This window comes from Melopsittacus undulatus, chromosome 1, assembly GCF_012275295.1.
Source record: "Melopsittacus undulatus isolate bMelUnd1 chromosome 1, bMelUnd1.mat.Z, whole genome shotgun sequence".
Taxonomy (NCBI): Eukaryota; Metazoa; Chordata; class Aves; order Psittaciformes; family Psittaculidae; genus Melopsittacus; species Melopsittacus undulatus.
The window spans coordinates 62,253,356-62,266,949 of NC_047527.1; the positions used below are offsets into that span (position 1 = coordinate 62,253,356).

Sequence of the window (13,594 nt, forward strand, 5' to 3'; positions counted from 1 at the left end):
CCATTCAAAAACTTCAAAACCCTCAAATGATGTTGTAGACCATCTGGAGAGAGCACTGGGAGGATAGAAGAATGTCTCCTTCACAGGTTGACCACCCGAGAAGGAGAAAAAAGATGTGAAATTCCTAAGCACTTCTATTATATACCTCCCAAAATATAAAGTTGGTGACCATACCGGCAGCATAAACTAGATCAGTTTCATGATCAATGCTTCTATTGTATTACAAGTCATTAACATAAAGTACAATGAGACCAGAACCTTAGCCCAAACCCCATACTTGATAAACACTAACACAGCTAATATATATGAAAAGTAATTGGTAAAATCCTGAAACCGTGAGATCAAGAGAAAAAACTGTGAGAGCCAATAAAACAGCATTGTGACAAAAGACTATAAATCCTGTCAGATTTGTTGTTATCTCGTGGGTTTGTGCCCCACGTTGGGCGCCAAAAACTGTCGTGGTTTAAACTAAATCTGCACAGTTCCCTCTTTGTTTCCTCTCCCCCCCCCCCCAGCTTCCCACTCCCGGAGGGATGGGGAGGAGAGCCAGAGGAATACAACTCCCACGGATTGAGGTAAAATCAGTCCAGCAATTAAGGTATAACACAAATCACTACTGCTACCACTAACAAATCAATGTTAGAGGAAATAAACAGGGAGAGAGAATACGATACCACCCGCCGACACGAGCCCAGCCTGGAAGAGAGCTCACCCCTCCCCTCCCGGCTAACTTCCAGTTCCCTCTCTGAGCCCAACCTGGGAGAGTGTTAACCCCTTCCCTTCTGGCCAGCTTCCAGTCCCCTCCCCGAGCAGGATGTGCTGTGGTATGGAATACCTCCCCGACTAGCCCAGACCAGGCGCCCTATCTCTCCCTCCTCCCTGGCAGAACATGAGCTACTGCTGAACCTGTGACACCCTCTGCTGACTGGTATCCAACCCGACCTGAGCACCAAACTGTGCCTTCTGGGTGACACCCCCAAGTTTATATACTGGGCATGACGTGCTGTGGTATGAGATATCCCTTTGGCTTGTTTGGGTCAGGTGTCCTGTCTTTGCTTCCTCCCGTCTTCCCATGCTGCTCCTCACTGGCCGATCATGAGACTGAAAAGTCCTTGATCAGGGTAAGTGCTACTGAGCAACAACTAAAACATTGGTGTATTATCAGTATTGTTCTCAGACTAAAGCCAAAACACAGTACTGCAGCAGCTACTAAGAAGGAGAAAAATAACTGTGACAGCTGAACTCAGGACATCTTCTTAAGCTGAAGTTGAGAACAGGTTTTTTTCACTTACTTGAGCAGAGTATTTAATAGTCTGGACAGGGCTGCTACTCAGAGGCATCTTAACAACATGGAGAAATGAGCTGATAGGTACTTCATAAATTCCAGCAAAGGCAACAAGAAACTGCTGCAGCTGGGATGGAATTGCCTGATGACTGGGACAGGCTGTGGGAAGACTTGATGGAGAGCAGCTTTGTAGAAAAGGACCTGTGTGTTGTAGTGGACCACATGTTGAACATGAGTCTGACTGTGTTGTTGCAGAGGACCAACCGCATTATGGGCTGTATTAGCAAATGTGGCTGAGGGACAGTAGGTTGACAAAGTGACTTCTCTTCCATTTGGCACCTATAAGACTAGCAAGGCAGGTAAGGGGCTGGAATACATGATATTCAAGGAGAAACAGGTGGATTTGTTCAGCTTTAAGGTGATGGAAGGAGACATCTTACTGCTGCGGGGGGGAAGTTATAGAGCCAGGCTTCTCTTGGGGGTGTGTGACAATGGGATGAGAGGCAGTGGGCACATTGTGGTTTAGCTACAAGGAAGGTATTTCTGGTTTTGATTTGGGTTTGTTCTTAACCTGGAGAATAGTCAAACAAAGAAGGAAGGGTCTAGTGAGTGTGTGAAGCATGCATCAATGGAGGTGTTAGAACTTGCCTGAACAAGGGCCTTTGCAACCACATCTGATTCAGCTGGTACTGGATGGCTTGTGAAAATCCCTCTCAAGTTAAACTGGCATGTTATTCTGTGGTTACTCAAAACCCAGGCATTATAGCTCTAGAAACTGAAGTTATGCTTAGGAAAACACAAACCCAATAAAGTATTCAAGAAACCTTAGATTTCCTGAAATTGTATCTGGAATGAACATATGGTCACAAAAACTTGTGATGTTAATTTTATTTACATATTACATGAACTTAAAAAAAGCCTATTTTCTTACTGATAATTTATGGTGTAGAATTTTTGTTACAAAAGCTACTGTACTGTTTGAGAGAACATGAAGCAGGAGACTTGATGAAAATATAAGGAGCTTTTGTATTTCTTTCTTAGTTTCTCACACTTACTGTGCAGTGAATTTTAGGCAGCAGTGCCTTAAAGAGGTTTGTAGACATTGTCATGAATGGTAGTTTACTGTCTGGGGATTTTTAAGTAGAAGAAAATGACTATCCAGAGCCTGCATGCAGCCAAATCTTTGAATTTAAAACTGTTGCTTAACTCGGATCCCCTACTCAGGATATGGATGTTGGTCATATTAACTCTGTTTCCACAGTGGTCCAGTTTATATGTCATCTGAGCTGTCACTTCTGACTTATCAATATCTAGGTGTCATTAAAGATTCATGACAAACTTGTGACTTAGCTTGGTCTCTGCTGTATTTGTTCAAAGACAGAATGAGCTGTGGGTTTCTGTAAGTTCACATGTGGTAAGTTTGAAGAATTTGTGTTATTGCTTGTTCAAGATGATTCAATGTTAAAGGAGAGCAAGACATGGCTACTCAGTATCTTTAAGGAACCACTTTTGTGATTAATTCTAGCTCATAAACTGGTGGATTAGTGTATAAGCTGTCGGGAGATGAAATGTGTGTTCCAAGGGGAGGTACTGCAGTTTGGAGTATAATGCTTTTTATCTTTTGCTCATAGCAAAAGAATCTGTTCTAGGCTGAGAATGGGGTTCAGTTGTGAGATACAAGTGGCTCCTTCAAGTGTTAGGGACTGTAGTGACCAAAGTGTAATAGAAGAACCGATGTATTTTTTTATCATCTTGCATGTAAGCTACTGTTTTTAGAGTGGTGGAAAGAGCAAATCAACACAACAAAGGGATTAAACTTCTTTTTACATGGTGAAAAATGCAAGGCTACCCACTGCATGTTTGCTTGAAGGTCTGAAAAAAGAACCATTAATATTAAATGCTTTGGGTTAGAATGGGATTTGTAAGACTTCTTGATAGTATCTCATTGTGTTTTGAAGCAGGGATGATTTAGCAATGGCTGGAAAGTCAGTTGATGGAATAGTTTCTGTCTGATGCTTTCGAAAAGTAAAAGGTATGTCAGTGAAACCCTAAAGATTGACTTCCCCTAACTTGGTCTACTCAGTAAATATTCAGTTTTCCACAATTTTCAGTCTTTTTGTTGGGTGGGATTGATAAAGGAGAAGACTCTTCTGTTAGCATTCTGTTCTTCAGAAAAATACAGCATTGTTTTATTTGCAGTTGTGTGGGGAAAGGTGAGTAATCTGGAATTGTTTCCTGTTTTCCTCTAGAAACAAAGCTTCCCTTTGCCAGAAATGCTTTCAGCGTTCTCACTGGCCTGATGGAAGATGCTTACCCCTTGGATCCTCTGAAGGTAAGTGAGATTTGTGCATATCCTCCTTCCAGCCTACAAGTGACGGCTGTGACTGAATTTTGAGGGATTCAGGCAAAGACCTAGTGCCAGTCAGCTGGTGTCTGCCTTCAAATTCTTTCTGCCTGCAGGAATCACAAGTCTCAGAAAAACCTGGACACTTTCCCTCTGTGCTTTCACACCACAGATAGATGCGAGAAAAATAATTAATTTGAAGTTCTTTCCAAAGGCTTCCATCTATCATTATGCTGCAAAGCATATTTGTATCTGCCTTAGTTAATTAGCTTTTTTTGTTAATGTAAAGTTTCATCTATGAAAATGATCTCCAAAGCCTGCAAATGAATGGAAATAATACATTTAAATGCAAATCAAGTGTCCAGATTTTAAGTAGTTAATACTGCAAAGACTGATTTACCTTATTTGGCTTTCTTTTTAAAATATATGCTAAACTACTAAATTTTTGTAATCCTGTAATGAATGTATTTTTTTAGGTTTTTCTACCTTGGTGAAAGTATACTGAGCAAGTGTTGACTTGAGAGCTGCTTTTAGGATGTCTGAAGATGACGAAAAAGTTAAACTCCGTCGAATTGAACCTGCCATTCAGAAATTCATTAAAGTGGCAATTCCAACAGATTTGGAAAGGTTAAGAAAACACCAAATAAATATTGAGAAGGTTAGTGTTCACTTTTTACTAATACAGTTATTTTTTACAGTATAGAAGCAGTCATGCTGGAAGATTATATTGAGAGATTTCAATGAAAAGTTGATTATGAAATGCTTTAATTGAAATTTAGCTAAAAATGAAACTTATATTTGGTAATTTAGTGTATACAAAGGCCTTTATGTTTACAGTAACTTGTCAATCTACAGAGTGAGAAACATTACTATTTTGTGTTAAAAAGTTATTGTAAGGAAAGCAGCCCAATACTCTTGCTTTATTTTTAAGTCACAGTGATTTGTTGCCAACTATTCTCGTATAGCTTACTGTGAATACCTATCTTTTTCTCAATATATTTTTAAACTGAATTAGGAGAAATAGGGAGATTTAATTATTAAAGTAAATAGAAATAGAACTGTATTAAAATTGTAGCATGTGTATTTGTTTCTTGTTGACAATAGCTCACACTTGACAGTGAAACTGAATACGTTTCTGTCATGGTTTAAGCCCAGCCAGTAACTCAGAACCACGCAGCCATTCACTCACTTCCCCACTTCTTCCCCCAGCTCCTGAAGAGATGGGAAGGAGCATTGAAAGAATCTAACTCCCATGGGTTGAGATAAGAACAGTCAGTAACTAAGGTATAACACAAACAAATACTGTTACCACCAATAATAATAATGGTAAGGGAAATAACAAGGGGAGAGAATATAAAACTAGAAGGGATAAAGGAAAATAATAACCAATAGACACAAGTGATGCACAATATAATTGCTCACCACCCCCCAGACAACACCCAGCCTGACCCGAGCAGCAATCTGCCCCTTCCAGTTAACTCCCTCCAGTTTATATATGGGTATGATGTGCTGTGGTATGGAATACCCATTTGGGTCAGGTGTCCTGTCTCCGTTTTTCCCCGGCTTCTTGTGCCCCTCCTCACTGCAGAGCATGAGACTAAAAAGTCCTTGATCAGAGTAAACATTACTTAGCAACAACTCAAAATATCGGTGTTATCTGTGTTCTCAGGCTAAAGTCAAAACCACAGCACTGCACCAGCTACTAAGAAGGAGAAAAATTACTGCTACTGCTGAACCCGGGACAGTTTCCAAGTTAAATTCTTGCATAGACTGTGGCAGTGCCTGTACTGGTAAAATAAATGTGTCCAGGACAGTTGTCTAGCATGAAACGCCCAATGTCCATATTATTTAATCCTCATATTCTGCAAGATAGGGTGGGCTGCATTCGCATTGCTAATGGGGAATAGCTTCTGTTCTAAGTCCTTAGCTATTGTCAGGAATGTCCTCTGTGAGGGACCTGTTTATCATGGCCAGGGTCGGGTCTAACATTTTAACAGCAAAGATGACCAGATTTCAGACTTGAAACATTTTCAGTCCATGTTTATTGGTATAGATGTAGCCTGCAGAAAACAGAAAAATTGGTTTGTTGAGGAAAGTGGTAAGGGATTTACTAAAAATGGGTGACACACATAAAAAGCAGGAAGAAAGTGATTCAGAAGCACACAGTCATAGTATCAACATGATGGAAGTTTTGAAATTACTATACAGGACATGTTTGTTTAGAAAAGATTGTACTTAACTACCACAGAAAAATCAGTGACAGTGAATGTCCTGTTCAGTTCTGCGCATGATTCTGAAAAGCATTAAATGGTATTAATTTGATTAGGCTTATTCACAATGTGTAAAATCAAGTGTATGTGTAAATCTGGATGGTGTAGGACAACCATCCATGTTTTTTAGCACCTTGTGAAGGAAGGAAGTGGAAGAAAATAGGTAAACATGATTTGGATTTCCTAAAAGTTATGGTCCAAAGGGTGTGTATAACATATTGTTGAAACTGTTTTGCATTTTGCTGCTGTCATTCATTCACAACTTCTACCATAACTTACCTAGCTTCAGTAAGTGGGTAACCTTTTAGATGAGATTTTCCTTGCCAGGTTTTTGTCTCAAATAGTTTGGGGTTGTGCGAGGAGGAAAATAAATCCATGTATTTTTTTTCTGAGAACGCAGTCAGGAAATAATGTGTTGTTCAAGTGATAGCTATTTCTTTTAGAAAGAAATGCTTAGTTAAAGTGTTAATGATTGATAGTTTAGTGATAATTCCCTTTCAAAGAACACACTGACGTGTGTTAGAACACTTTAGATGTTTCTGTGGCGTCGTCTTTGTCTGGGCTGTGCATTTTGCTGTGCCTCTAAAAATATGCTGTTCTTTTGGCCAAGAGGTATGATTCTGAAAAAAAAAAAGTAGTTTGCAGGTGTTCAGTAGATACTGGTTGAATTCCACCAGATGAAGATTGCTGAAGGTTTACCCAGCACCAAGGCTTGCTCTTGTGCTTAGAAATTAGCAGAACTCATTCCTGGAGTTGCTAATTTGATTGGTCCTGAATCTGAGAATGGAAACAGGGAGGTGATTTTTCTCTGTTCCCACTGTCTCATCCTCCTACTTCCACTTGCTTGTGTGCAAGAGGAAACTTCCTGACACAAGTAAATAAATGATAAAGAGTTGGGTGGGAGGAGCTTGTGAGTAAGTACCTCAGATGGAAGGTAAAAGTACAGAAATGGTGTCTGATCATGGAACAAGAATAAAACTGGGATACAGAAAGACTAGGGGCTGCAAGCTCTAATGGTGGGAAATAATCTTTTAACTCTTTCCTGGTGAGGGTTAAGGATACAATAAGGATATGAACTGCAATATATTCACCAACTGAAAAGTATATTCTTTGCCTGAAGCAATAACTTATGAATGAGATGATCTAATTATTTTTTTCAGTCACAGCATGTTATTTACTCTTTTATTATTACATATTTGTATAATTCATTACATTACCTAAATGCCAGCTGATTCAGCAGTATTTTTGCCTTGGAATCAGCCAATTTGCAGCAGCCCTGTTCTGTAACAGCCAGGAGCAGCTTTCTGTTCTCCAGCTCTTTCTGCAAAGAGCAGTTGACTTACTTTGCATTGTAGCAGAGTACAGAGGAGTCAGTATTACACCTATGGTTGCCCTGGAGTGGAGTGCAGCCTCCAGGAAACAGTGTGTACGTCTCTCAGTGAGCATGGCTGGTACCTAGCAGGGGCCATAGAGATAGCAAACTATCTAGTTTATGCCCTTAAGGGCAACTAGTGAAGAATAATGTGGAATAGGACAGGTTTCACAGGAGCCTAGAGGAGAGCATCATAATAATAGGTTTTCCATGCAGACTCTTTGGTTCAAATAGAGGCAGTCTTGGTAGCTAGGTTGTTCCCTTCTTTCTCTAACCAGAAGTTGCACAACTGCTCATGGACGCGATATGCATTTGCTGTGATCCACCAAGAGGGATTTCTTGGTTGCAGAAAGGTAGAGTTTTTGGTCTATAGTTGTCTTATGTTAAAATTATATTTAAAATTGCATCTTCAGGGCAGCACTCCAGTTAGCACCAACAGCATCAATGAGTGTGGAGCAGTGAGGTGTACCATTCTTGGGAGTCTTGAGGAAGGCATCCAGAAATAAAGGCATGTAGTAATAAATATCCACAAAAGAGTGGCGTAGGAAAAAAGCTACTGTCTTGCCTGAGAGGAACAAACTGATGGTCACTGGAAAAAGGTAGTCTGTTGAGAGGGAGCTGACCTGCCAGTGCAGAGTAGGAAGTGATTAGCAGGGCACATTAGTGATACACAAATGGTTCTATTGCACATTGAAGGTAAAGAAAAGCTTTTGATGCGTGTAAGGTTAGGGAGAGACAATTGAGGGAATAGGCATAACAGATAGGCATTACACTGCTTGGGTTTGTTTCCCAGTAGCGTAACTTTGTACATCCACGTATTCTTTTCTAAGTATTGTCCATATATGTAAAACCTCTCTCATTTGTGTTATATAAACATTTTCTCAAGAAGCTTCAAAGGCCTTGGGTACTGCAATGAGAAACAGAGACACAATTAGTTATTTACCTGTCTAGTACTTATCCAGTGTTTTGGGAACTGCTGTTTTGCAAAACCTGGTGGTTACTCTTTGATCCTGCTGGAAATCTTTTATGTAATTAGACAAAGGATGATTAAAGCTGTATCTAGCCAGATAATATTGCCATGGTGCCAGGGAAGGGTCAAAATATGTCCATTTAAGTCAGCCACGTGTTGGACAACTGAAATCTTTATTGGCCCAGCAACTCATTTGTGTCAGGTGTTCCTGTTTTGCTGACAGGGAGATCATTGCAATGATGGTTTTCTGTGTCTTAAAGAACATGTGGAAAATATTAGCAGTCAAGAGAAAATGAGTCTTTAGTTTAATTTAGTTTAAACACTTTGCTTAAAGCATGGTCAAAGAAACTCATGCTTAGCCAGAGTTTAATTATAGGCAGTACAGGCTGTAGTGTTTCTGTAGTGGTACTCAGTGACACCAAATACCAAGATGCTTTTACTGAGTAGTTGAATTTTATATTTTGAACATAAATTTGATGCAATCTAAAAGTATCTGGTTTGGACATATCTTGAAATTTTCAGGTTCTTGGCGGTACCAGTGTCAATGATGTGTTCAGTCAACATCATAAAATTTGCATACCAGAAAAATCTGTAAATAATTGTAAACATAGTTCTTAAAGTTTCAACAGTGCTTCCTCCAGTTCACTTAATGAAAGCAAGAAGTGGTGACAACGGTTAGTAGAGATTTGTCTTTATGAATTAGAATACTGTTAAAAATTGCTGCATCTCTAGACAGTGTAAATCCTGGCAGGTTTGATATTTGAATTATTAATTCAAAGAATTATTAGAAGCAAGTAACTATGAATAAAACCTGTAAGTAAATAGTTGGTAACTATACCCAAAGGTGTTCAGCAGTATTGAAGACTTCAGAATTTCTCTGGGTTGACAAAAAATAGAAGACACAAACATTTATGAGAAGTAATACATTTGAATATAAAATAGTACCTAAATGTCTGATTTTTACAAAGTCCACACTTAGCATAATCTTAAAATGTTAAAGTTTCTATCAATTTTTTTCTTTTTTAAAATAATTTTCTGTCTTTGAGAACTATAAATATTCCAAAATTTACTGTATTGGTAGATTTATGAGACAGTAAGAATAGAAATATGGCAATGGGAATTTGAAATCTGTCTCTAGCTAATTTTAGATTATTAGAACACTAGCAATGGTTTGGTGGAAATGCTTCCATGATAATTTGTATTTTATATCTTTGACATGCATTTTAGCTGTAACAAATGTGTTAAAGTACTGAGCTGTCAGCATCAGTGCCTTAAATGGTGTTCTCTAAAGTACTTTTGGTAAAATTAACTTTCAGCCATGTAAACCAAACATCCCTAGAGGTAAAGGGATAATTTTGTAAAATCTCATCCTGTTTATTTTACAGGCTACTTTTAAGCAAAAAACACTAATTATGTCAAATTGCTTAGAGCAGCAACATTATTTACTTTATGATGAAGCCAATATCTCTAACCTCATTTCATGAATATTGATTTAAACCTTTGGTGCCAGAGATAGTCCAAACAATTAATCTACTAAATCACTGTTTGAAGAAACTATAAAATCAATATATAATGAAATTTGACCTTGAGTACACCTGTTCAGAGGAAGTGGCTACCATAAATCCATTGTCATTGCTTCTCAACTATTTGAGATTCCAACTTTTGTACAGCAGTTTCTGAAGACTTAAAAATTACATCCTTAAAAAAAATAATTTTTCTATACTCGTTTTTCTTTCTTTCCATGTTTCCCCCAGAGGTTTCTTGTTTTCCAAAGCACATTCCATGGATTGAATGGCCTTTCACTCCCAAAGAGGGAATAAGATGCATGCTTATCCAAAAGAGCTACAACTTTGTTAGCTTCTGTTAGGTGAAAGCAATTGTCATCATACTACAGGAAGGAAGGGTTTTGGCATGCTGCCCTAAACTTCTTTGGTGATATACAACAACCCTTAAAAGCAGTACTGTAAGACTTCGTATCCTTATCTCTGTTGCTTTCAGTTTTAACTTCATTTCCTGTGATTACACCATGGTTAAAGGATGTTGTCCAAAATACCTTTTACCTTTGTCTGGGGACCATTGTTGTGGTGGAGAGATATGTAAAAGTGACACAAAATGAGAAATTAAGATATCTGAGTCTTACTGCAGTCCTCATCAGAGTGTATACATTCGTAAAAGACATTTATTCTAGAGCTTTTAGATAGGCAGGTGAGCTCTACTTACTGCAGATATTTTAATGCAGAGAATTTTATGAAAAGCTGTGAATTTTCTTCATGTACACTGGATACTTTCAAGGAGAAATGGAAGGGATCTAAAGCATAAGCATGAAGGTCTCTTTCTAGACAGACCTCTCGAAAGAGTATGGGACAAAGAGGAAAATAGATTGAGTATCTAAGAGTAACCTTAGGTTTTGTATTTCTGATGTGGAATATATACTATATATATAATATATACTGTAGCACAATTATGATTAAATATTAAAGAATCTTGGAACCACAGTTGCTGGGTTGGAAGATACCTTTAAAGACCACCTAGTCCAGCCTCCCTGGCATGGCAGGGACACCTTCCACTAGACCAGGTTGCTTAGAGCCCCATACAACTTGGCCCTGAACACTGCCAGGGATGGGGCAGACACAATTCCTCTGGGCTACCTGTACCAGTGCCTCAGCATCCTCATCAGAAAAAATGTCTCTCATATCCAATCTAAACTTACCCTCTTTCAGTATAAAAGTGTTGCCCCTTCTTCTGTCACTACAGGCCTTAGTAAAAAGAATCTTTCTTCTAAGCTGCTTTTATATATTGAAAGGCTGCAGTAAGGTCTTCCCAGAGCCTTCTCTTCTCCAGGCTGAACAACCCCAAGTCTCTCAGCATTTTTTGACAGGAGATGTGTTCCAGCCTCTGATCATTTTTGTGGCCATTCTCAGGACCTGCTCTAAAAGGTTCAGATTCCATAGGTGATTTTACTTCATGGATCTCCCTTAGTTTTACATGTTAATGATAAATAATGCCAATAGCATCTCTTCTTTAAGGTTTGCTATCCGAGTCCCACAGGGTGAACATTGCACAGAAGTATGGCCTACTGTATGCTGGATGACAAAAAGAAGTCAACAAGCAGGAATTCTCTGGCCACACAAGTGTCAGTGCTCTGTGTGTATTAAGTCATTGGATTCTCTGAGGTCATCACTAGCATACTAGGAATTTTGAAGCAAAGTAATAAAACTTCTAAATATATAAAGCATATAAATGTGCTGAGCATTTCTAGTAGAAATTATAAATAGCAGTAAAGGTTTCCTGAGGAATTCTTCTTGTTCTTAACTGGAAAAGAGGTTTCTTTATTATTTGGTATGTGAACAATATAATAGTCAGTTGAAATTGCAAAGGTAGTTTTTCCCCAAACCTCTTCTGTTCACCTTCAGAAATTTCTGTTTCAGTATACTTCCAGGGATTACAGAATTAGAAGATCTAATGGTGATATAGATTTTTTTTTCCATTTTATTTTAAAGAACAATGGCAGTAATTTTAATGACATAATAATTTGTGCAGAATCTGATAATTTTGTAGAAAAATCACTTGGATGTGACTTCATTGAACAGTAAAACTTTTCCATAGCACAACAAAATCCTAACATAAAAGGACTTTTTTTTCTCTGAAAAGAAGAAGTAACTTCAGATTTCTCATTGTCTGTTAGAAAGCTGAGTAACTTGTCATCTTTGTTGCAGTGGCCTCTAAAATGATGAAGAGAATTAAGGAAAAATGGATGCTGTAGATATTTTGTTGGCAACAAAGCATTTTAAGAAAATGGGGAATTAAACTTTATGTAAAATACCTCACAGATCATGGTAACTGTTTTGTTACTTAAACAATTCATAAGAATGTTCTAATAATTTCTAGAATAGTAAACGCAATCTTTAATGGTTTAAGCACATATTCAGGAATCATAGCTTCTACTTACATTATTTTACTATTTTTCATGATAATGTCTCTGTTATTTATATCAACTGGCAATAGGATGGATTGATTTATTTTGATGATAGAAAGGTTTATTTCTAATGATAAGCAGGTTTTTCGCAAAACTTGCTTCCTGCTAATGGAGTAATTACTCTGGTCTCTGTCCCATGGAAAGTGCTGTCTGGGTAGTTGAAGTTAGTAGAGCCTCATGCAGGTGCCACATCTGGCTTGATGGTTCTCCTAACTGTGTTTATACCTATATAGGAATGGTGAGTGTAAATATAGACAGTAGTATTGCGTAATGAATGCTATTTTTTTGGTAAATAATATCAGAAACCTTGTTGTGCTGCTTATCTGCTATTCTATTTCCTTTTTCACCTTCTGCCTTTCATTTTACTGACCACCAAGTGATTTATCCCACAGGAGCATCAGGATGCTGCAATGTCTCTGTTGTTAAAAGCTGATGCTGAAACCCTGGTTATTTGCAGTTCAGTAAAATAAATTGTACAGAATTATCCACAACATACATTGATTGCCATTTACCTCTCTAATTTTGCAGTGGAAATGCCTATGATTCAGCTTCTTTAATGTCAATCTTGGAAAATGAAAGTGATTGTTTATTAAAGGTACCTTTTTCCTGCATAGCCGGTTGGTAAAAATAACTATTATATGGAGTGTTTTTCCTTTGTTTTAGTATCAGAGATGCAGGCTCTGGGACAGATTGCACGAAGAACACATTAACGCAGGACGAACAGTTCAGGTAAGGGTATTAAAATTACTTGTAAGATTAATGGAATTAAATCACGTAGATGGTACTGGTTGCCTCAGGGATGGATCTTCACAGAGACAAATTTGACAGCTAGATTTGACAAGTACAAGGTGTTGCTTTAGTTCACTTAAAAGGCAGGGAATTCCTCATTGTGTCCTTTCAGGCAAATACAATCAGAAATGTTTCAGGATTCTTGAATAAACAGAAGTTTGGAGACTGGTCTTTTGAAACTGTCCTCTTATGTTATTAAATTAGAAGACAGGAACTGCAGTAAGGAATGCTGTTAATTTTAAAGCATAGTTTTAGGCCAGCCACATAACATCTGGGCTACTGCTTTGGTGTGCAAATCTCTTAGATGCATAGTATCATTAAAGGAGGAAATACCAGATGCATTTGTCAATATGGCATCATCCCAGTGACTTCATGCACAGTCACCTGTAACAGAACATACTGGGAATCCTACATGCTTTTCTGAAAAAAATGCAGGAGCTAATGCCAGGCATCAACCTTCACACTGCTCAATGGCACACAGCTGAAGAAGATTCTCAATAGAAAACCCCACAAAGACCACATCTGCACTGTAAAGTTTGCGGTGCAGATATAGCAACTGTGATAATATAGCAGATATAGCAAGAGAGG

At 38.2% G+C, this 13,594-nt stretch overlaps 1 protein-coding gene across 2 annotated transcripts in view; it reads left to right on the forward strand.

The window, feature by feature from the left end:
• Window positions 1-13,594, forward strand: part of STX17 (syntaxin 17) — a 39,480-nt gene that overhangs the window by 9,608 nt on the left and 16,278 nt on the right. For both annotated transcript variants that reach the window (XM_005153426.4, XM_034074393.1), the window contains exons 2-4: window positions 3,535-3,617; window positions 4,106-4,287; window positions 12,881-12,946. In XM_005153426.4, coding sequence (XP_005153483.1) covers window positions 4,165-4,287; window positions 12,881-12,946 — 189 coding nt within the window. In that variant the 5' untranslated portion in view covers window positions 3,535-3,617; window positions 4,106-4,164. The remainder of the gene's footprint in view (window positions 1-3,534; window positions 3,618-4,105; window positions 4,288-12,880; window positions 12,947-13,594) is intronic.